At 33.8% G+C, this 23,446-nt stretch overlaps 2 protein-coding genes across 2 annotated transcripts; both read left to right on the top strand.

Moving 5' to 3' along the window:
• The first annotated feature begins 12,558 nt into the window (after nt 1-12,558).
• LOC131066513 (aspartyl protease family protein 2) lies at nt 12,559-14,562 on the top strand. Its single transcript, XM_058001286.2, has one exon. The coding sequence runs from the start codon at nt 12,594-12,596 to the stop codon at nt 13,932-13,934; it is 1,341 nt and encodes a 446-aa protein (XP_057857269.2). The 5' UTR covers nt 12,559-12,593; the 3' UTR covers nt 13,935-14,562.
• Nucleotides 14,563-21,104: 6,542 nt separating this feature from the next.
• LOC131066512 (aspartyl protease AED3-like) lies at nt 21,105-22,931 on the top strand. Its single transcript, XM_059209738.1, has one exon. The coding sequence runs from the start codon at nt 21,301-21,303 to the stop codon at nt 22,651-22,653; it is 1,353 nt and encodes a 450-aa protein (XP_059065721.1). The 5' UTR covers nt 21,105-21,300; the 3' UTR covers nt 22,654-22,931.
• The last annotated feature ends 515 nt before the right edge of the window (nt 22,932-23,446 follow it).

Here is a 23,446-nt window from a genome sequence, read left to right as displayed (position 1 = left end):
TTATTCTTATCACCAATAATTTGATTTTTTGAATGATTTAATCTTACATACCTTAGAGTCTTCTGATTGTTCTGATTGTCAGGCTCTTGAACTTCTTCACTGGAAGCAACAATATTTGGATTACCTATCTCCACTAGATCATTCTACTTTAAGATCTCAGTCTGCATAGGCTTTGAAATAACATCTTCAGCAGCAAATTCATATCCTCATTCTTTGATCTTTTTTCCAATACTTTCATCAACTTTCACATTTTCACTCTCTATTATCTTTCTCAATCTCTTGTTGTAACACCGGTAGGCCTTTCTCTTAGTAGAATAACCCCAAAAGATTCCTTCATCACATATTGCATCAAACTTTCCCATATCCTCATCTCTCTTGATATAACATTTACTTCCAAAAATTCAGAAGTATCTAACTATAGGAAAATGACCAAACCATAGCTCATAAGGAGTCTTACCGGAATCACCTTTTATATGCACCCGGTTGAATGTGTAAAGAATAGTGCTAGCAACTTCTCTCCAAAAGGTTTGTGCGACATTTCCTTGTATCAACATAGTCTTGGTAGCATCCAAAATGGTTTTGTTCTTCCTTTCAACAACTCCATTTTGCTAAGGGGTTCTAGGAGCATATAATTGTGTTCTAATTCTATCCCTCTCACAATAATGTATCATACTCTCATGATGTAAATTCTCCTCCTCTGTCAGATCTTAGACACTTCAACTTCAACACTATCTTAGTCTCCATCTTAGCTTTGAATATCTTGAATTTCTCCAATGCTTCTGATTTCTCCCTTAGAAAGGTAACCCACACCATCCTAGAATAATCCTCAATCAAAAACATGAAGTATCTATCACCCTGCATGCTTCTCATTCTAGTAGGACCACATAAGTCGGTATGCACTAGATATAACAATCCAGTAGATGAATACAACTTACTCTTGAATGTAGTTCTTGTTTGCTTTCCCAACTGACATTCCTTACATACTGAATTAGATGGATTTACAATTTTAGGCAAATCTCTAACAACTTGAGTAGAACTTATCCTTATCATGCAATCAAAATTAACATGACACATCCTTCTATACCACAACTGACTTTCATCAATCTGAGAAATCAAATAGATTTTCTCAGCAGCATTCAAGTGAAAGATATTACCTTTAGTCTTAGTCCTTGATGCAATCTTTATACCAAAGGCACTAAGGATCTTGAATTTACCATTCTTGAATTGCAAATCATATCCCTTGTCAACCATCTATCCAACACTCAAAAGATTATGCTTCAAACCTTCAACATGCAAGACATCATAAGTATTATGCTTACCATTAAAGGATATAGAACCTCTACCACAAATCACACAAGCTTTATCATCTCCAAATATTACTATACCATCATCATACCTTTCCATACTAAAAAATTTACTTTTATCGCCTATCATATGATGTGAATAATTGCTATCAATCACCCATTCATCTTTCTCTTTAATTTTAGCAGCCAAAGCTTTCTCCTCAACAATGCATCTTGTAGAATTCACTGGTACCAGACCATCTTCCTTAATAGCAATAAATACAAATTCATTAAATTTCTCCTAGATCATACTTCTACTTCTCGAATACCGAAGCTCTGAATGTAGTCTCAAATTTACCATGTGATTCTCCAAATTCGCTCAGCTCAAATGTAGCAAGCTTCCCAACCAACATGTCTCTGGTCACAATAGTCACACTCTGGATTGAATCATCAATTGCAGCTACTTTATGCTTGTAAGCAGAGGGCAATGATCTCAACACTTTAGCAACAATATCATCTTCTTCAAGAGTTCCGCTGGCACATATGATATTCATGACAAGATCATTCACCTTAGCCATAAAGGATGTTATGGTTTCATCATATACCATCTTCAATGCTTCATACTTCCCTTTCAAACTCTACATCTTAGCTACTTTGACTTGTGCATCTCCTTCATACAAGGTCTCTAACTTATTCTAGATTTATTGTGCAGTCTTCAAGCCCATCACATTTGTCATATTTGAATCGGTTAAGGCACTCAACAATGCTTCCTTAGCTCTTATATTATGTTGAGCATCCTTGATCTTAGCAATAGTAACTGGTCCATTTTGAGGAACATTGTAGATATTCTTTGTAATCTTCCAATACTCATCTCCAAGACACTTTAGGTGAACTTCCATCTAGCCCTTCCACACAGTATAATTGCTTCCATCAAATCTAATACTTTCCTTCTTGAACACATAGGTTGCTATCCCGGATCTCCTCAAGCGGTCAAGCTTCTTCCAGAGGATCTATCTCTGATACCAATTGTTGGCAACAAGAATGAAGGAAAACTGAGAGTGGGGGTGAATTAGTTTTCACTGGATCAAACAATTTAAGCACAATCTCACAATTCAATCAATTGCAACAAGAATAAAGATAAAGACAATAACAACAACACACATGACACTAAGATTTTTGATGTGGAAAACCTAGTTAAGGGAGAAACCATGGTGGGAACCTACCCACAATAAGATGATACTCTACAGTAGTATGTGTAAATAATACAATGGGGAATGCACATGCATTCAAGCACACTACCTAGAGCTCACTGCTCAAAATACAAAGACCCAGAAGACTCCAACCCTTAGGGAAGGTTTACTACCTTACAACTATATTCAGACTAAAATCTGGATTACATGAACTGCAAAGATAACATTTGCTAATGCCTGATGACAGTTTCGATTAAGCTCATTTGTCTGCCCTGCAACAATCTCTACTCGATACACCATACTGAAGGATAAATTTTCTTATGTGCACATACAACACTCTTTGATAATGCAAAAACCACATCGACACCCAAATTACATGAATATAACACCTATTTATACAATTCATCAACCTTGACTACAAGGTTGGCCAAACCCTCGACCCTCAATTACAAAATTACATCACACGATACATAAATCAACCACCAAACTAATACAATGCCATAGACAACATAGTATAAACCTAAATCAAATCTCCAAACACGCATCGCCACCAAAAATCTCACCAAGATCAATCGCAACACGCTACACCACAAAAAATATCGCATAACACAAAGAATATCACCAGATCAACAAAATCACCAATATCGCATGCACAAGGATCAATGTGAACCAACAAAATGAATAGGACACGATTCAGAAACACAAACAAGTATGTTAGTACCATCCGTAATAGCTTCACCAACACCACTTATTCAAATCTTCATCGATCAACACGCTAACACTCAAGAACACATAACAACAATAATTCAGACTAGAAAGATAACTTGCGTAGAACCAAATCATGAACCATCTAAAATGTAGATACACATGATCATCCAAAACATTCTCCCAAATCCGCAACCAAAGATATAATCATACCAAAGCATAATGGATCAAATACCAGACTCTGCCAACTATAGAGAACAAAAGAACAGTCTTCATACCGGTATCCATAACTCAATCAAATCACCACATAGTATCATGGAGTCAATAAAGAATGATATATCTCTAGTTGATTCAGTATCCCAAACAGATAAACCAACCAAATCAACTCAATACAATCACCAGAACACCAAACATAGGAATATGTTGTCATCAATGACAACAACATATCCTAGTAGCAGCAATATCCAACATTATTGTCTCCAAGATATACCCTTCCAAACTGACCTTCATGGTAGTTTGTGAAAGCCTCCCAACATGGAGTAGCATGGAAAGAGGCACTTGAATCTAGCACCGACGAATCTAATGTGGAATCATTTGTTGATAAGATTAACACACCATCATCTTTGTCATATGTTGTATTGACTTCACTATCCCTTACCTTCTCTTGTGTCTTTTTATAAGACCAACAATTATTTTTTGTGTGACCTCCTTTGCTAGAAAACCAACACTCACCGTTTCTACCCCATGACTTTGATCTTTTTTTTGGTTTAGATCTTCTTCTATTATTATTTTTGCCTCTCTCTTGAGGCCTTCCCCTACTAGCAATAGTCAAGGCTTCATCAGAAGAAGTTTCTTGGTTCTTCCTTCTTAGCGGCTGCAACATCAGCGGATATTAATTTATTCTTGTTGGACACCGAAGTGCTAATTCCCATTTGTTTGGTAGACAACACAATAAGAGGACAACTTTGTTTTCAACATCTAGAGTCATATGCACCGAAATTACTTGGTTGATGAGGTTATTAAATCGTTGAGATGATTTGACATTATCCCTCCTCCTTCATCTTTAAACTATATAGTTTTTTCATGATGAAAACTTTCTTTGCTACTAATGCCATTTCATACATGGCAGAGAGTTTGTCCCATAATGCCTTTGATGTTTTCTCAGCTGAAACGTTGAAAGGAATATTGCTGGACAACGAAAGAAATATTGTAACCATTGCCTTTTTCTCAATCTTCGTCTATCATTGTATTTGGTTTCTTCACTTTTCCTTCTAACGCAAACGAAAAATCCAGCTTAATTAGCAGTGACTCCATCTAGACCTTCCATAGCCCGAAATTCTACCCAATGAATTTCTCTATCTTCGCTTCCTCCATTGTTTCAGAAATTCTTCACCGATTTCCACCCAGCTTCACCATTGAGCTCTGATACCAATTGTTATTTCAATGGATACGAAAGAAACAGTTAAGTACATTAAACAAAAATAAGAAATTGGTAAGCCATGTTAAACTCGTGTTATGTGTTTATGTTGTGTCTTCAATTTCTTGTTTATGTTTACTGCACTTAACTGTTTCTTTCGCGTCCATTGAAATAAAATGAATGTCCTATTTTTACAAATAAAAATCCAATTCCAATTCTTACTATTGTAAGAAAAAGATAATAAATTAAGCTTGGCAAATTGCAAAAATAATTTTACACCCAAAAAAAATAACAAATTAACATTCACCTATGAGATTGTATGGTCACGAGGGGGCCGCAAATGGAAGAATAATGAGGACTTTGTGTGGATGCAAGTATTTATTTAGCAAAGATATTCTTCCCTACCATGTGATTGACAATAACGCACCACGCGGAGCGTCCAAGACTCGCACAGCCGTCCCAAAACACTCAAATCATCATCAAGTGAAGGTCCACAATAAACGAATTCTACAGATAACGTCGTCTCCATCAAAGACCTTTCAACTCCCTCCACCACACGCTGCTCTATCTTTCATTCATTTACTCCTCACAAATTATCAATTATCCTTCCCTGGAGTAAAGAGACGACGACAGTACTTCATCTCTTTCTCTTTCTGCTAATGGCGGCATAGCTCAGAGCAGTAAGACTGCAAAAGTAAGTCCCTTACTATTCAGTCGCCAGGATACACAGGAGGACGCGACTAATGACCAGGTTTACCATCGATTGTTAAATTTGCCAAACTGGTAAAAAAGGGTATGGTTTTCACACTATCATGTTAAGAGGGTATGCTTTCTATCATGTTAAGAGGGTATGCTTTTTTCACAACATAAATAAAGGTATGGAATTTGAAATTTCTAGATTTTCTTTTTAAAAATATTATAGGCTTTTGATTTGTATAGTGAAATCCTAATTCAATTTTAAAGTAGGAAGAGGGTTTTCTTTAAAGATGGGGTTTCGATCTATTGAAACTTGATATTTGAATCTATTAAAGATTAGAGCAATGTACATAAATGTTGCGTGTTGTTTTAGGACAGTAAAATCGTCATTTGTTAGCGGTTTGAATGAAATTGGGGAGATTATAAAGTAGTGAACTATTAGAAAATAAATTGATCATCTGACTTATCTAATTTGTCCAATTTGGTATACAAGAATAAAATTGAATCTGAATATAAGTTTTAGTATAAATTAAGAGATATGTTTAAGAAAAATATGTTTTTTTGGTGTAGACATGAAAATCTGATATACACTCATCTCCATACCACAAACCTTATCTCAACGTCTAACAATGTTCACTCATCCATACATTAAAATAATTCATCATATCTTATTTAATCCACTTTATCAAAATTGAATTGGTCAGATCATATTTATTATTTAAATAAATTATAATTCTCAAATTTAAACTAACTCCAAATAGATGTATTATGCATAAACAATTTAGTAAAAAATAATGATTTACACTCCATGTTAACAAATGATTAGAAGCAAATTTGAAATATTGAAAATAATATTTGCATATTTTTTCTATATGTTAGTAATTGGCGTTTTTGAAGGCCTTCGGGGCATTTTCAGCCCTTGAAACTTTGGCCTGTTGTTTTGAACATTGCCATAAGCAAGTTTTTTCAAAAAATTGCCTTAAGCTCTTGGAGACCTTTCCAACGAGTTAAACAGCTTGTAATTTCGAGTCCTGAGTAGAAAGTTATGCCTAGTTAAAGTTAGGACAAAATTTCATATAGTTTTTTTTGAAATTTTCGTAGTTTTAGATTTTATTATGTAAATAAACAGATGTGACTGTTGGGTTTCGATTCTCAAGGGGTTTTGGTGACCCTTGGAATCCCATGAACTGATATATGTTGGATTTTCGAATTGAATAGATTACTTTTTGGCTTGCTTCAATTCTATGTTTATCTTGTTCATGTAAACAAATCCACAATATCGCAGGTTCTCACTCAGGTGTTGCCATCCGAATCCATAATTTGGATCAACAAATCAATCAATTCAATTCAATTAACTCATTAATCAACATAGCTAATTAACTAATTAAAATAATTAAATAATTTAATCAAATTAATTGACTCATTAATCAAAACAATCAAACAATTCAATCAAATTTATCAACTCATCAATTAAACGAGATAGCTAGCTAATTAACTCCAAAAAAATAGGTAACAACTAACACCTCTCTACACTAATTCCATAATCAATTGACGTAAACTTAATATCCAAAATAAGATCTTAGCAATTCATCCATCTTATAAAAAATATAAAAAATTAGAATAAGCAGATGCTATCAAAGTGTGGTAAAATTCAATCATTGGTGAGAGGATATCCATTTGTCATTAAATGGTATTTAATTTTAATTTGAATCAAGTTGTCAATTCATTATATTTATGCAATTCATCATTTTTCCTATTGCTTTTGAGTGTAATTCAATTTCAAATTTATCTTACATTTTTTAAGTCTTTCTTTTAATTTCATGATTACACTTGGTATAGGAGAAACTTATTTTGTTTTAATAATGTTTTTCATATTTCTATTTTTAGAATAAAAAAATAATTGAAACAATTATGAGAAGAGATATAAAAAATCAACTTGTAGAATTTTTTCACAAAAGCAGGTCAATGTAGGAAGACTAATTTGCTAGATAAGCCATCCTAGAGAAACCAAGCCACAAAGTAGGGTATCTAGTAGGGCTAGGCCATAGACCTAGGTACTCCCTTGGGTGTTTGAAATTTGGATTACATTTTCCTTCGAGTTCTTAGAGCTATTGCTTTAGATAGTAGTTTTGGAAGTGTTGTGGATTATGTTTTTGCTAACTATGAGTGATCTAAGATAGTAAATTTTATTGTATGATTTATTCTTTGATTATATCACTTGGATGTAATATCTTCATAAATTTGTACATTTCTCAAATTATCTTGGTGGTCTTTTGAATCTTTAATGACATATGATACATATAGTTAATTGGTAAGAAAGCCACAATTCTTGATTACCTTATAATTAATGAATATAAATATCTTCATTATTATTGGAGGATTTGGATTAGGTTGGGAGTGCAAAAATTTAGATATACTTACCCTGTATAATATATTTGAGTATCGTATTTTCTACTTTATTTACAACTAGGAGATAATTATCCCTTATAGATAGGTTGCGTTAAGAATTTAAGTTTTCTATTCTTATTATATAGATAGATTAGATCACATTGACTATAGTTCTCTGATTGGTAGAATTTATGTAGGCTCTATATTCATTATTCATTTTCTTCACTACACTAGATCTAAGAAATTCTCTTTATTGAAGTCTCATTACGTAATTTATTAAATATATACATAATATTCTATGTATTGAAGTAGTATGCTCTATGTTTGGTATAGATTGCATTCTCTCTTCTTGAGATAGTTAGTATGTAGCCACACTATTAATAAATGGATGTAGCATGGTAGCGAAATTTTCGATATTTCATTATGTGGTATAGATTACTTGTGTTTCATTCTCCCATGATGCATATATCTTGTAGTGGTGTCCATATTTATTTGATATTTTGTATTGAAGTATTGAAACATATTATGAAGTCCTAGTTGATTTGATATGATTTTATTGAGGTGTTATTAATTGTTGGGTATATGAAGCCCAATGGTCACATGACTATTTGTCTTCCCTAGACCCTTCATTTCGTATCTGATGTGTTTATATAAATGGCTGAGTGCAGCCCATACTAGATGAACTGTGTATTTGATATTTGGTTAATAAGATAATTCCCTATGTTTCTGGTGGACGTAGCCACTTAGTGGTGAACCACGTTAAACCTTGTGTTGTGTGTTTCTTTTCTATTATTTTGTTTTCGATTCTCTACTCATTTTAATCTTTATAATTGGTATCAGAGCCATACTGGCTTGAGCAAAGATGGAGGAAGAAGGAGAAGGTAAAACTTATAACTTCTATGGTAGTTTTACGTTTCATGTAAAACTATGCTTCAAGCGCTGCGTACATTGGTGGGATGGTTGGAAGAAAGAGGGGAACTCAGTTGAAGAGGAGAATCCAATGAAGAAAAAGGATGTTGGGATTCTTATTTGCTCTCCTCTTGAGCTAGCTTTGGCACTTATTGGCCAAACTGTTAATGGCCGGGAAGTTATTGGCATTCGTGTGGTGGAGGTTGAACGCCGTGATACCTCAGTTGGAGTTGAAGATAGTCCCTGTATAGACATTGGAATTTATGAGCAGAAAGATGTTGGAAAAGAGGTTGTTGTTGAAAAGGATGAACTCAAGAGATTGCGGGAGGAAGAGTGTATGCCATCGGAGGCCAAGTTGAATTTGTTGTTGACTCCCAGGATGAGGAGGGTGCAGATTGTAGTGAGGTAGTAGGGCAAGGAAGCCTGACAAAAATTGTGGCTTCAGAGAGCTCTGCAGATGGCATGGCCTTGGCAAAAATAAAGAGGCACTCCCTTGATGCTGAGGACAACCTTTGCATAGATAATTTCATAGAATACTACGAACCTATAGACTTAGATGAAGAAGTGCAATGATGATTTTCTGGTTTGAAGCGAAAGCGACCATTGACAGGAGCAGAGGACAATGGGCATCACTCCAAGCAATTTCAGGCATCACAGGGAGAGAAGGAAGATGTTTTCTCCCAACCAGAATCTATTAAGACTCACCAACCTAATTGGATGGATGTGGATGATAGTATCAACATGGATAATGAGCAGCCTCACGTGAAGGAGGTAAACAAATCGTTGTATTTGGAGGAGAACACGATGGATTCATGGAATAATATTTCAAAGAATAATATTCCAAAGAAATTTTTTTATGCAAACAGGGAGGAGGCAATATTGATGACTACCGTAAAGGAAGAGGCAGAGTATCCTCGCCTCAGTAAGGAGGAAATTGTTTTTCAAATAGAAGTTCAGATTTTAAATTTTATTAAGTCTGATAGAATTTGGAGAAGGTTCATTCGAAGTTTTCTTGAACAGATTTTGGTGATGTTAAAATCTTTGCTGGGTCTAGTTTGAATGTAAGATCGAAAATGGAAGCAGGGATGCCAGTGCATGGCTATACCAATTGGCCTTCATGGGGGAGATTGTTGGGTATATGAAGCCCAACGGTCACATGACTATTTGTCTTCCCCAGACCCTTCATTTCGTATTTGATATGTTTATATAAATGGCTGAGTGCAGCCCATACTAGATGTATTGTGTATTGGATATTTGGTTAATAAGATTATTCCCTGCGTTTCTGGTGGACGTAGCCACTTAGTGGTGAACCACGTTAAACCTTGTGTTGTGTGTTTCTTTTCTGTTGTTTTGTTTTCGATTCTCTGCTCATTTTAATCTTTACATTAATGTTGTGAATGTGTGTTATGAAAGGGGATCATTTTGGTTGAGTTATATGGGCTATAAATTTGATTATAAAATGAAAATAAAATTAAAAGATAATCATTATATTTATCTATAATTCTTACTTTTAGATTAATTATTTGAATACTTCATGTCAAATTGATGGTTAGAGAGGAAAAAAATTCTTTCAATATTCAAGTTCAATTACTCTCCCCAAATTAGCAATTAGATCTTCTAGTGAGTGACTTGTGGATTAAAGTTAAATAGTATAACTATATATTGTAGCTTTGAGTAATACTAATATTGTATGTTTGGTAGGTTAGTACATTGACCTAATTTTACTTATTATAGTTATTAATAATGTTTGTAGTTTTTGGCTTAATGTATTATTAATTGATATACTATTTAATGTACTCATGAGATTATTTTATTATTGAAATTAATTTTATTGTTATTTGTTTATGTTCACATTCATAATTTTATAGGATATTTTTGTATTTATTGTTAAAAGAGAAAATATTGTAGTTACATATTAGGATATATTACAAGATTGAGGAAATAATAATTAAGATACATACATGTCAAGAAATTTTATTAGAGGATTCCTTAATATAGTCAAATTTGGGGATGATAGTGTTCTACCCATATGGGATTATAGTAGAACTAGAAAACCAAATTACTTCTCCATGCATAAATCAAGAATATTGTCACTTAAAAATACAATTTAGAATCTCAATTGATTGGGACATTAAGAAAACAACCATGTTATGGCCTTTTAGAAATTCTAGGCATAGTTTTAAATTACATATGGATAAATAAGATAATTAATTTGGGGATACTAACTTGAAATATTTATAGTGGGAAATTGGGTGCATAGAGTAGACATCCATGTTGAAAGTGTCATATATATTAAAAAAAAAAAAAACATTATTAAGGATTTGAAAAATTTGTGCATGTGTAGTGTGCAAATCATGTGGTAGAATAATTCCAAAAAGCAAGAAAGATCAACACCATTCAATCATATTAGAACCCATCCTATATATTTAAATTCCAACCAAATAATATTAAGGTGAGTAGGATACATACAAAGAAAATTAGAATGCATGATAAGAATTCCATGTAAAATAAGCTAAGTATACTCTTGAAGACCATACATAGCTTATTGTAATGATTCATAAATAAAATATTTTAAGAATGAATGGTTTTGAGATAGTTTTTATTATGATGAATTGTGTAATGCTATATTTTACCTATTCTTTAAGGTGTATATTTTCATCTAGTCTTTCATAAGTGAATAAGTGGGGTAATTTTTTTTACAAATGAACATGGTAACCATTATTTTTCATGTGGTAAATTCTTATAATAAAACCTTTAAGAAAAGACTTGAGCAAGAAACATAAGTATATGCTACAATTTTAGGTATGTTCTTGAGTCCCTCCAATGCCTAAATGATAGGCTATTATGATATATCCATCCTATTGGAATTCACTAGTATTTGTGAGAATAAGAACATGGTCGTATGTAAAAAAATCTTCAAATAATAATTATAACTAAAAAATGATGTGAAAATTACTAATTAGATTTTTAATTTAAAAATAGATATTTGTGTAGCATAAAACTCTATATATGATAAAACCACAAGTTCAGAATAAATATTCAAAAACTCACTTATAATTAAATTTAAGATTAATTTAGTGATAAATCAATTTATAGATCTAAATGAATATGAGTTGAGACAATAAAAGTTAATTAAAAATAAAAGAAAATTTAAGAGGCTTATTTCTATCTATTTATGAATTTCAATGATGAGATGCTATTATGTTTTTGTTCAAAGACTAAAATTAGAATTAAAATTGTCATATTATGATGAATAGAGATAAATAGAACTTAAATTGGTTTGAACTAGATTATTTTTATAGCTTAGTTGACTTAAAGACATTTTTGCTTCATATAATTATTTTCATTAATATAAAGCCACTTAATTTTTGTTGATCTCAACCTGTATTTGAGATAACTAATATAAATTTCATTTAAGCAAGGGAAAGTATTAAGACTTATTTAATATTGAGTCAAGCCCCTTTTGTATTTTTATAGCGGTCAAATACCTACAAGAAAAAATAAAGCAAGTGCCTAAGTATTTATGCAAAAAAACTAATAGAAAGAAACCACTATATAGCTTTTGAAAAATCGAACTAGTAATTTAACACCAAAAAGTAACAAATAACATTTGGCTCTGAGATTGCATGGTCATGTAGGGTCGGGTGGTCGTGTATTACAAAGTAAGAGAATTCGAATGAAAACAGAATAGACAGCTAATTGATAAATACAAGAAACTTGAGTGGTTTCCAGTGTAGTTAGCAAAGATAGATATTCTTCCCTGGCCATGTGATTGATAACGCATGTCGCGGGAATCTCCCCGGTTCCGTGTAAGACCCACACAAAGACTCGAGTCTTGAAGCCAACTCCTCAATAATTAACATGGCAGTTTGTGAAGAATGGATATCTAAAACAAAACATCGTCTCCATCAAAGACCTTTCAACTCCCTCCACCACACGCTGCTCATTCCTTTATATCAATCAGTCATTCATTTCCTCTTCACACATTATCAATCGAGTAAAGAGATGACGACACTTCATCTCTTACTCTTTCTGCTAATGGCTTGTGGCAGAGCGCAAAACAGTAAGCTTGCAAAAGCAAGTCCCACAGAGGAGAAGCTGAGCTTCTCTGCGGCTCAGACGGGAAAATCAAGCACGAGCTTTCCTCTGATACACATCAATGCCAAGTGCTCCCCTTTCCGCAACAGTAATTCAACGTTGCTGACCACCATGTTGGACTCAATAAAGGGCGACGTCCAGCGCTACCGCGCAATAACTCGAGTAGCCACCAGGTTTACTATACAAGAGGACACCGACGTCCCTTTGACCTCAAAGAGCGGTGACTACATAATAAATCTGGGCTTCGGCACGCCCCAGCAGAGCTTCTACATGTCCCTCGACACTGGCAGTGACATCTCCTGGATTCCCTGCGCCCTCTGCACCGATTGCACAGGGAACATCTTCGACCCCTCCAACTCACCCACCTTCCAATTCCTCAGCTGCTCTTCGGAGACGTGTCAAGCACTGGGTAGCACTCCAAACTGCGGGAATTACAACTGCAGCATTACCCAGACCTACGGCGATGGATCCGAGGTGAAGGAACTCATGTCAACGGACTCTCTCGCCGTGGGCTCGCAGTCCATGCCCGACTTTATTTTCGGCTGCGCCAAAGCTCGGACAGGGCTTATCACCTCCACGCCCGGTTTGGTCGGTTTTGGAAGAGATTCGCTGTCGTTTCTTTCACAGACGGCGAATCTGTTCCAGGAAACATTCTCTTATTGCCTTCCGTCGCCTGAATCCACGGGCTGCCTTGCGCTCGGGAAAGCCGCCCTTTCCTCCCCTGGCTTGCAGTTTACTTCCCTGTTGTCAAACGATGCAAATCCTTCATTCTATTACGTTGGGTTAAACGGAATCTCGGTTGGAGAAGACCTCGTGGATGTGCCGGCGATAGATCAGTCGAGCGGAGACGGGACAATAATAGACTCGGGAACCTTTATCACTCGGCTGGTGGAACCTGTTTACGGTTCTGTGAGAGACTCTTTCGTTCGTCAACTCTCGAATCTGAGTCGGGCAGCTTCGTATTCGATCTTCGATGCGTGCTTCAATTTTCCTCCGGGGGATGTGGAGGTGCCCCAGATGACGTTGCATTTTGATAATAATGTGGATGTGGCTCTGCAGCAGATTAATGTTTTAATTCCTGTGGATGAGCAGGGGTCGGTGCAATGCTTGGCTTTCGCGCCTCCACCTGGGGACCCCTCAGTTTCCATGGTATCTATATTGGGGAGTTACCAGCAGCACAACTTCCGAGTAGTTTATGATATTCCTGGTTCTCGACTTGGAATTGCTCCTGAAAGCTGCGATGGTTGATGGTTGATGGTTGATTGATTACGCAGTCTTCTTCTCCGCCGCTTTAATCATTTTTATAGCGAAATATTCGCTCCAAATAATTTGTCTTTACAGAAGGGTGGCCGAGTTACATCGCTTGGTTGGTAATTGGTCATACTCATTATTAAGGGTATGGTTTTCTCATTATTATTAATTTAATTAGATATATTAAGTGTGCCTTGAAATAAGTGATTTTAGTGGAAAATACAATGTTTACATATTTTTCCATCTCCCACATGATATCCATCTCACTTGTTTACCTTAGAGGCTTTTAGGTCATGAAGGATAAAGTCTCAAAAACTTAGCCTAATTTTATATTTTTTGACATTTAAATCCAGTATCATAAAACATTTTAGTCAAATAACCACTCTCTCACCTTCTTTGTCTTTTTGTGATGAGCCCTTGCATTTGTCTAGTTACAAGGTGGTAGGGTTAGGGATATTGCTTGCCCTTACTTTTTATCTAGTCCTAGATGATGGAACCTTACATCCCATTGCTTTCATGTGGCTAGGCTTGGGGTCGCAAAATAAACAAGTACAAATTTATGGAATGGAAAAGTGTTCCTTCTCAAACACAATATTTTATGGATGGATTCATTTTAATTGAGACATCACCTTTTCTTCATTTCATTAATTAATTATCACATACTTAAATCTAGGGTGCACTTGTGAGATAATACTTTCTATTACATATTTTAATATCTTGAATGAATTGAGGAAAATGTTTTATTCTTCAAACCACTCCCTCTATTATACTCATTGTATCTTTTAAATCTATTAATTTAGTCATAAAATTTCTAATTGAATTTTTTATGATAATCCTTACATTAATATATATTCTCGTAGGAGGCTTACTAGGACATGAGCATAATGTTCTTTACAAAAAAGTCAATAATTCTCTTCACTTTCAATTAGGTCTTTCTCTAGCTTCTTTGCCTGTGTTGTTACTTCTTTTGTAGCTCAACACATATATTTTTTACCTGCTTATGCATTCATAGAACAAGATTTTACTACCCAAAATATATTTTATGTACTTATTGTTAATGTATTATTAGATTCATTATGATATCTTATGAAAATATATTTCTCATTAGAGATTTTAATCGAGAATAAAATTTAAAGATAACACATTGTTGAGAATGTTGGAGTATAAGGAAGCCATAATATCTCATTTGAGTTGGTTTAGTTTATTGCGAGGTTTTCAAAGTTTAGGAGTTTATTTTTATGACAATATGCTCACTTTTGGTACTACAAAAATAAATCTTGATTTGAAATGTATATTTGCTAAATAGATACAATGTGCTCAAGGTTATACCTAATATAGTTTTAATGTACTCTTATCTTCAATAAATGATCTAGTGCATTCAATGATCACAAGAGAATACAATTATCTAATTGGTTGAATGTTATTAAGGATAATAAAAATTCACTATTCTTAACAATTGGTCCTAGATACTTTTTAGTTTATCATGATATTTCACTAAGCTTACAAACAAATTTACATTGATTTCAGTAATATATTTTTAAGTTGCATGTGGTTCTAAGATATTCCCAATAAGAAAGATTTTGGTCATATTTTTCCTTGTGATGGTTCAAGATGGGGCAATATTTGTGATATTTTGGCCTACTATGCTTTTGTTTAGCATTTTTTATGGACGTTGAAAACCATTAGATGACTTACTTTATATTAATATTCGAAGAATATAACCTTGTGATAGGGAACTATAACTCAAATTAACAAGTCTTCCATTTATTTAATGGGATGGTTAAGATATTATATCTAGTTTAATTCTCCATAACTTAAATGGATACAATCATTTTAGTATTAAAAAATTATCTATTTTGGAATGGATGTGTTAGGGAAATCATACAAGATGATCAAACCATTCCCTACATAACCCTACGACAGAAAATCATGTATGGAAGCTTATAGAATAATCATATGCAAAGGTCAAAGACATACCACAAGATAACCCAAGATGTCCCTTCCAAAAAGTATTGAGAGGGAAAAACCTAATCTCCAAAAGAATCCACACCTAATGTATTATTTAAAAATAAAAATATTACAATGCACTTATAGAGTCTCCATGAATAATTTTGAAATGTCAAGATCCTCTAATGTATCTTCCACGTGTCTAAGCATGTATCCATGTTGAAGTCTCAAATATTTGATACCATGTCTAATTGAAGATTAATCTCTAATACCATGTTGAATTTGGCAACACAAGTACTTTCAAAATCAAATGGAAAACAAGAATACTTTCCACAAATGAGAGCTGCACAAATGAATGCTATAATACTCAAAAGAAAAGAATATATAATTATAGGATAAATAACAATTGTACAATGGAGTTATTAGAAAGAAAACACAAAACTAAATTTAGGATAACTAAAGTGAAAGCATGAGGAGTTAAATAAAGCTCAACTCTAGCTAAACAAAAATAAATACTCCTAAGTGAACTTAAGAAATAAAGAATAATTAGTTATAAAAAAAATAACTAAAAGATAAATTCACTCTAACACCCCTCTTAAGTGAAACTTAGGGTGAGTGTTAAAAATCTAAATGCATGAATTCAAAAATCACTCTCAACAACAAAAGCACTTGTGACCTCTCTTTCAAGAACGCAAGTTCTCCACAAATAGGCCATCTCAAGTTGTATATAAGATGTAATTTGTGGAGAGAACCAAGAAATACTTGGAGAATATGTCCCACACTTTATAAAATATAAACTTATTTTAAAATAATATTATGTTTATAATTATTTATTATTTTATAATATATTTTATAATAGAACTTCTTAAATATAATCTAATATATTTATATATAGTATAAATTAAATTGCCTCATTTTTTATATTTTATATAAAATAAGTTAGTAATTTTATTTTTAAAATAATATTATGTCTATTAAGATCAATACAAAAAGATCTCTTAAGATAGTTGGCTTTGAATGACATTTTTTGCTCTAGTTTCATCACTAGCCACCTTTAGACATTATAGTCTCTCTCTCCCTCTCTCTCTCTCTCCCTCCCTATTTCTCCTATTACAACCATGCTCAATTACTCTAGAAACACTAGCCCTCAAATGATTTGGCTTAATTATATAAATTAAAATTAAAAAATTGATCTATATAAAAGCATTTGTAAATTTAATTGTATATATGTGTGCGTGTGTGTGTGTCTAGTGTCATAAAATTGCGACCCTAACAATTTACGATTGCATTAGGGTCTTCACGCACGTGAACTCGAATCTTCTAACTTGATCGGAGACCAGAGAATGCTTGGCTTGCGAAAACAACTTCTTCCTTGGCCTCCACATCACTTTGTCCGCACTTTGCCCTAGAGAAAGGGGTAGGACAAGGGCGTGGTGCCCCTGTCCCCCCTTGGATAGGGGTGTGGCACCCTTTTCCTCCCAAGACAGGGGTGCCATGCCCCTGTCCCTGCCCTATTTTGGGGCAGGATCTTCTTAGAGCATGCATTGTGGGTTGTGCAGTGAGTGGGAAATCTCCCTGATGTCGGCACGTGATGAAATTCCAATCCTTCAAACATGTATTTAAGGGGGCATTCACTCTCTCATTTGCAAGAGGATAGATAGGTCGAAGTTGGAGAGATTCAAGTTGCATAAGTGATCAAGCATTCAAGCAATCTTTTCCAGCATTGAGCATTCTCAAGTCTCCCTTCAAGGCTAGGTGTTGCATTCAAGTCAAGGATTCAACAATTGAAGAGGAGATTGATTTCAACATACAATTTCATACAAGCATTTCTATCAACATTTCTACTACAACCTCCCTTGAGGTGATCTACAATTTAGTCTTTCATTTACATCTACTTGCAAGTACTTTCTTTCATTACTTGGTTAATTCCAAAACTGGGTTTTGATCTAAAGGCAAATCCCCAATCCCAACACATTTCCCTCTCTTTTCTATGTGTAGGTTGTAGGTACATAGCTATAATTTCAGATTCGGACTTCATTTACAGAGGTGGAAAAACCCTTTTCGTTTCGTGGATTTTTCGGAGGACATCGTACAGTCCCGCCACGGTCGAGACAAATTTTCATCAATTTTGCAAGGCAACTTCGTCTCAACATTTTACTATCAAATCCAAGTGCACAGCCTCTTCCCATATTCAGATCTCAAGTTATAATCGATTCTTTGTCACTTTTGCACTACATACTTCAATCAATTCCTTTCCATTTCAAACATGGAAGAAGGGATCATCCTAACATTCTTAATTCATTTAGAATTCAATCTATCATCTTTGCGTGGAGATTGAATCTAGTGAATTATCCCTTATCTTCCTAATGTAATGGTAAAAAGTGTTTGAAGGGTATTCAATAAGTGAAACTCCCATCTCTCTTTGAGGGAAAGGGTTAGTTTTCCTCTTGATCTATCACTCATCTTTTTCCCACCATTACATTTCAAACCTAAAAATATAACAAAATAAAATAAAAATCTAAGAAACCTATCATTCCTAAAAATTTGCTTCTATCAAACCAAAATTTTTAAACCAATCATAATGTAGATAAATAAGTTCAACAATATATTAAGTTTAAAAATATAAATCTCAACTTTATAAATTTTTTATTTTAAAAACAAAAACAATAATCGCTTTTGATTGGTGCAAAACAATTGATTAATTGAATCTCAAAAATACAATAGTATTCCTTATGACAAATTAATAAAAAAAAAGTTCATTGAATAAATTTTCTCATTTGTGGTTATTAACATTATGGTCCCATATGATTACATAATCAAATAAATATATATTTATAAATAATTTTGAAAACTAATTATATCAAACAAAAAAATCAGTTGTCAAATTGTAATTATATTATGATATGAATTTTAAAAAGTATATAATAAACTTTTACTTTTAAATTAAAATAATAGCTTTCTAAGTGTAACAATTATTATTTTTAATTGCACGGCACGAGACATAATCTCAAATACGAACGAAAGAGGGGTTGATTGACAAATAGAAGAAATATGAGGAATTTGTCGTATGCAAAACTTTAGCAAAGGTTTCCTTCCCTTGGCATATGCGATTAACAATAACCATGCCGGTTGCATGTAACGCCAAGCCAATAATTAAAATTCTTCTAGATTATGGACTTTGTCAAATTCATTAGGTAAAAGTTGAATTAAATCTTGAATATAGTTTATGGTAGGAATTTAGAGATATGTTTTGGGAAATTGAATTTAGAAATAGGTTGCTATATATTTTCTTGTTTACTAATTTTTTTTTTTTAAATATATAAAATGAATTAGATTAAACATGAGAAAAATGTAAGGAATCAATTTTTTTTTTCAAAGTCAAGTCATTCTTAGAGGATTACGCATTTAGGTAGGTCATTTTAGAGAGATCAAATCATATGGTAGGATATCTAAAAATATTAAGTCATTTATTAAGATGTGGATCAAGCTATATCTTTGGGGGTTTGGGAGTTGCACGGTCTTGTCTTTTGAGTTTTTAAAGTCAATTTTTTGGGCATAAATTTGGGAAGTGATGTAGATTGTGTTTTGTTAGCTATGAGTGTTCCAAGAAAATAATTTTGGTTGTGTGATGCATTCTTTAACTTGATTACTCAAACATAATGTCTTAATAAGCTCATAGGTTTTTCAACTTTGATCTAATGAATCTTTAGTGATGTGTGACCAATATAGTTACAAGATGTTTGGTAAGTAAGAAAATGATAAAAAATCAACTTAAATCTTCCACTACACCTAATTATTTTACTTTCAATGAAAATTGACTACTTCGACTACCATTGTAATATTTGTATTAGGTTGAAATAAAACAAGTTAGATAATTTTTTTCATAAATAATTACATCCTAATATCATATTTTCCTACATCACGTCCAACACCTGGGAGGTTATTGTTCCCTTAAAATATGTTGGCTTGAGAATGTAAGGTTTCTTTCCTTTCTATATACACTACACCACATGAATTTAGTGATCTTATTAGAATAAGCTCCTTAGGTTACATAGAAATAAACCCTTTACTTCTTCTATATTTTAAAGTCATGTGGCCCAATTTGTTAGTATATTCTACTAGTCAAGGCAACATGTATTTTGTGTTTAAATGCATTCTAGGTGCTTAAATATATTCATTATAACATCTTGTAAATTATTGGTTAACTAGTAATTTTATTTTGGTGTTATTGATGTTGCAAATGTGTTTTACAAAAGTGGACCGTTTTGGTAAAGTTGTATGGACTATTGATTGGATGACATGTCTATGTGAAAGAAATGAGAAATGAACTTAGAATGTAAATATTAGACTTATTTGTTCTTCATACTTTTGGATTATTTGTTTAAGTTCTTTATGATATATTCACGATTAGGGAGAAAAATGATTTCTTCAAAGTGTAATTTCAAATACCTTTGCTATCAACAATTAGAGTTTAGAGTGAGTAAATTGTATATTTGATAAATTAATTCATGACTTATTTTACTTGTAATTATTATTGAGAATTATAGTTATTGTTTTGATATATTATAAAATGATTTAATATTTTAATGATTATATAATTTTCAGTATTTATGAGATTTTTTTATTATTGAAATTCATTTTATGATTATTTATATATACTTATAGTCATAGTTATTAGATATGTTTGTAGTTATTACTAAAAGTGTTAAACAAACCATTTTAATTATATTTTAAAATATGCTACATTATTAAAGATACAATAATAGAAAAATAAAGATATAGAACTAAAATAATGGTATTCAAAATTACAATAAAACTCTCTCAAATTGGTTATAACAATATTAGTCGAACCTTCACCGTATATTATAGTAATAACCTTGAAAATAATTTAATATTAAAGGAAAGAAAAAATCGTAAAGAAGACTGGTTAGCCGCCTTTATAAAATGAAATCAATTCTTATCCAATCGCACTAAAAAACTTTAGACCAAAAAAAATAAAAAATTAACACTTTTTTCCTTTGAGATTGTGTAGTTGGATATTTCCCAGCAAGAGACAAAACAATTTCTAATGCAAACAGGAGAGTGATTGACAAATAGAAGAAATGAGCGAAACTTCCACTGTATTTGAATGCGAGAATTTAGCAAAGATATTCTTCAATTCCCATGGGATTGTCAAACAACGCATGTCGCCGGAACCTTCCACCGCAATCAGTGGCAAGACTCAAATCTTCAAGTCTAGTCCACAATAATTATACACAACTGTTTCTGAAGACTGGCATTTTAAAACAAATTATGGTCTCCATCAAAGACCTTAAAATTCCGTCCACAACACGCTGTTCTATGCTATATATCAATCACCAACTCGTTTCCTCTTCACAAATCATCATCCATTTCTGGATTGCTTATCTAGGAAGAGATGACAACACTCCATCTTTTCCTTATTCTGCTATTAGCCAGTGGTGTAGCCCAGAGCAGGAAGACTGTAAAAGTAAGTCCCTTACTATTCAGTGGCGAGGACACACAGGAGGAGGAGGAGGACTGCTCTGCGGCTCAGCCAAGGAAATCGAGCACAAGCATTCCTCTCATGCATGTCCAAGCCAAGTGCTCCCCTTTCCGCAACAAGAAATCAACGTGGCTGACCACGCTGTTGGAGTCAATAAAGGGCGACGAGCAGCGCTACCGCGCAATAACGGGAGCAGCGACAAGCTTTACCACACAAGAGGACGCCGACGTTCCGTTGACTGTAAAGAACGGAGACTACGTAATCAATTTGGGCTTCGGCTCGCCCCAGCAGAACTTGTACACGTTGGTCGATACGGGCAGTGACATCACCTGGATTCCCTGCGACTCAGGGGACGTGTTCGACCCTTCCAAGTCATCCACCTTCAAATACCTGAGCTGCTCTTCAGAGACGTGCCAGGCACTGGGCAGCACTCAAACCTGCGGGAATTACAACTGCAGCATTACGCAGACCTACGGCGATGGTTCACAGGTAACCCAGCTGCTCTCCACGGACTCGCTTGCCGTGGGTTCGCAGTCCATGCCGGAATTTGTTTTCGGCTGCGCCAAATCTCGGCGAGGTCTTATCACCTCTGCGCCCGGTTTGGTCGGGTTTGGCAGGGAGTCGATCTCGTTTGTTTCACAGACGGCCAATCTGTTCCAGAAAACCTTCTCTTATTGTATCCCGTCTTCCACGTCTACGGGTTGCCTTGCACTCGGTAAATCCGCGCTTTCATCCTCCGGACTGCAGTTTACGTCTCTCTTGACGAACTCTGCAAATCCTTCGTTCTATTACGTGGGGTTAAACGGAGTGTCGGTTGGCAAAGACCGCGTGGCTGTAGCGGCGATGGAGCAGTCAAGCGGGAAAGGGACAATTATAGATTCGGGAACAACTATCACTCGGCTGGCGGAACCCGTTTACAGTTCTGTGAGAGACTCTTTCGTTCGCCATCTCTCCAAGCTCAGTCGAGCCGCTTCGGTTTCGATCTTCGATGCGTGCTTCAATTTTCCTTCGGGGGATGTGGAGGTGCCTCAGATCACGTTGCATTTTGATAAGAATGTGGACGTGCCTCTGCCGCCCACTAATTATTTAATTCGCACGAGTGCGCAGGGGTCGGTGATATGCTTGGCTTTGGCTGCACCTCCTAAGAGCTCCTCGGGTTCAGGAGTATCTATATTGGGGAATTTCCAGCAACGCAACTTCCGAGTGGTGTATGACACTGCTGGTTCTCGACTTGGTATCGCTCCTGAAACCTGTAAAGGTTGTTAGACGATTACATCTTCTGCTCCCTTGCCTCCAGACCTTTTGCAGAGGAATAAAATGTCTTTACATGAGAGGTGGCGAGGTTACATCCATAATTAAGGCTATAGTTTTCTCAATAACTTCAATGTTGGGATTACTTATTACATAATAAAAATGTTTGTTGTGTTGGCTCGTTCAGAGGTAGGTTTGTAATTTTAACGTCAATAGATTGATGTAAGGTAAATCTATTGTAATGTTAAAAGAAGATTGGTGAATACTATTGTTGTAAGTTTCATGGTGTTAAAGGTCAATTTATGATAATATTAAAAGGTTGGTGGATGTTATAGTTGTAAGTTTGATTAATATATTTTAAGTTAAAGCTTGTTTTTTTTATTAGTTTTGAGTTTGATAGCATAATTGATTTGTGAAAATGAGATTGTGATAATTTTTACTTTCTATTGATTAATTTATTTTAAGTTTCATATTTATATTCCTAAAATAATAGTTGAAGTTCAAATTAATAGTTTAATATATTAATAAAATTATATATTTAATGATTAGAATGTATTATTTATACAATATTAACTTGTATTATGTAATATAATATGTTAGTTAAATTATACATAATTTGATTACAATATAATATACATAGCATATTCAAAATCAATGAATTTTTTTTTATATAGATACATAAATTTTTAAACTAGTATGTACTTCAATTATTATTATATGTTACGATAAAATCATTAAACAATTATTTTATTTTAATTATATTATTCATTATAGATTATAATTTATATAACATTGTTAAATTGATTGT

The sequence above is a fragment of the Cryptomeria japonica genome, chromosome 8 (assembly GCF_030272615.1).
Source record: "Cryptomeria japonica chromosome 8, Sugi_1.0, whole genome shotgun sequence".
Lineage (NCBI taxonomy): Eukaryota > Viridiplantae > Streptophyta > Pinopsida > Cupressales > Cupressaceae > Cryptomeria > Cryptomeria japonica.
The sequence above is the reverse complement of the archived record's forward strand: the minus strand, read 5'-3'. Positions and strand labels throughout refer to the sequence as shown.

Coding starts and splice junctions, on each gene's coding strand:
- LOC131066513 (XM_058001286.2), top strand. CDS start 12,594: ATGACGACACTTCATCTCTTACTCTTTCTGCTAATGGCTTGTGGCAGA.
- LOC131066512 (XM_059209738.1), top strand. CDS start 21,301: ATGACAACACTCCATCTTTTCCTTATTCTGCTATTAGCCAGTGGTGTA.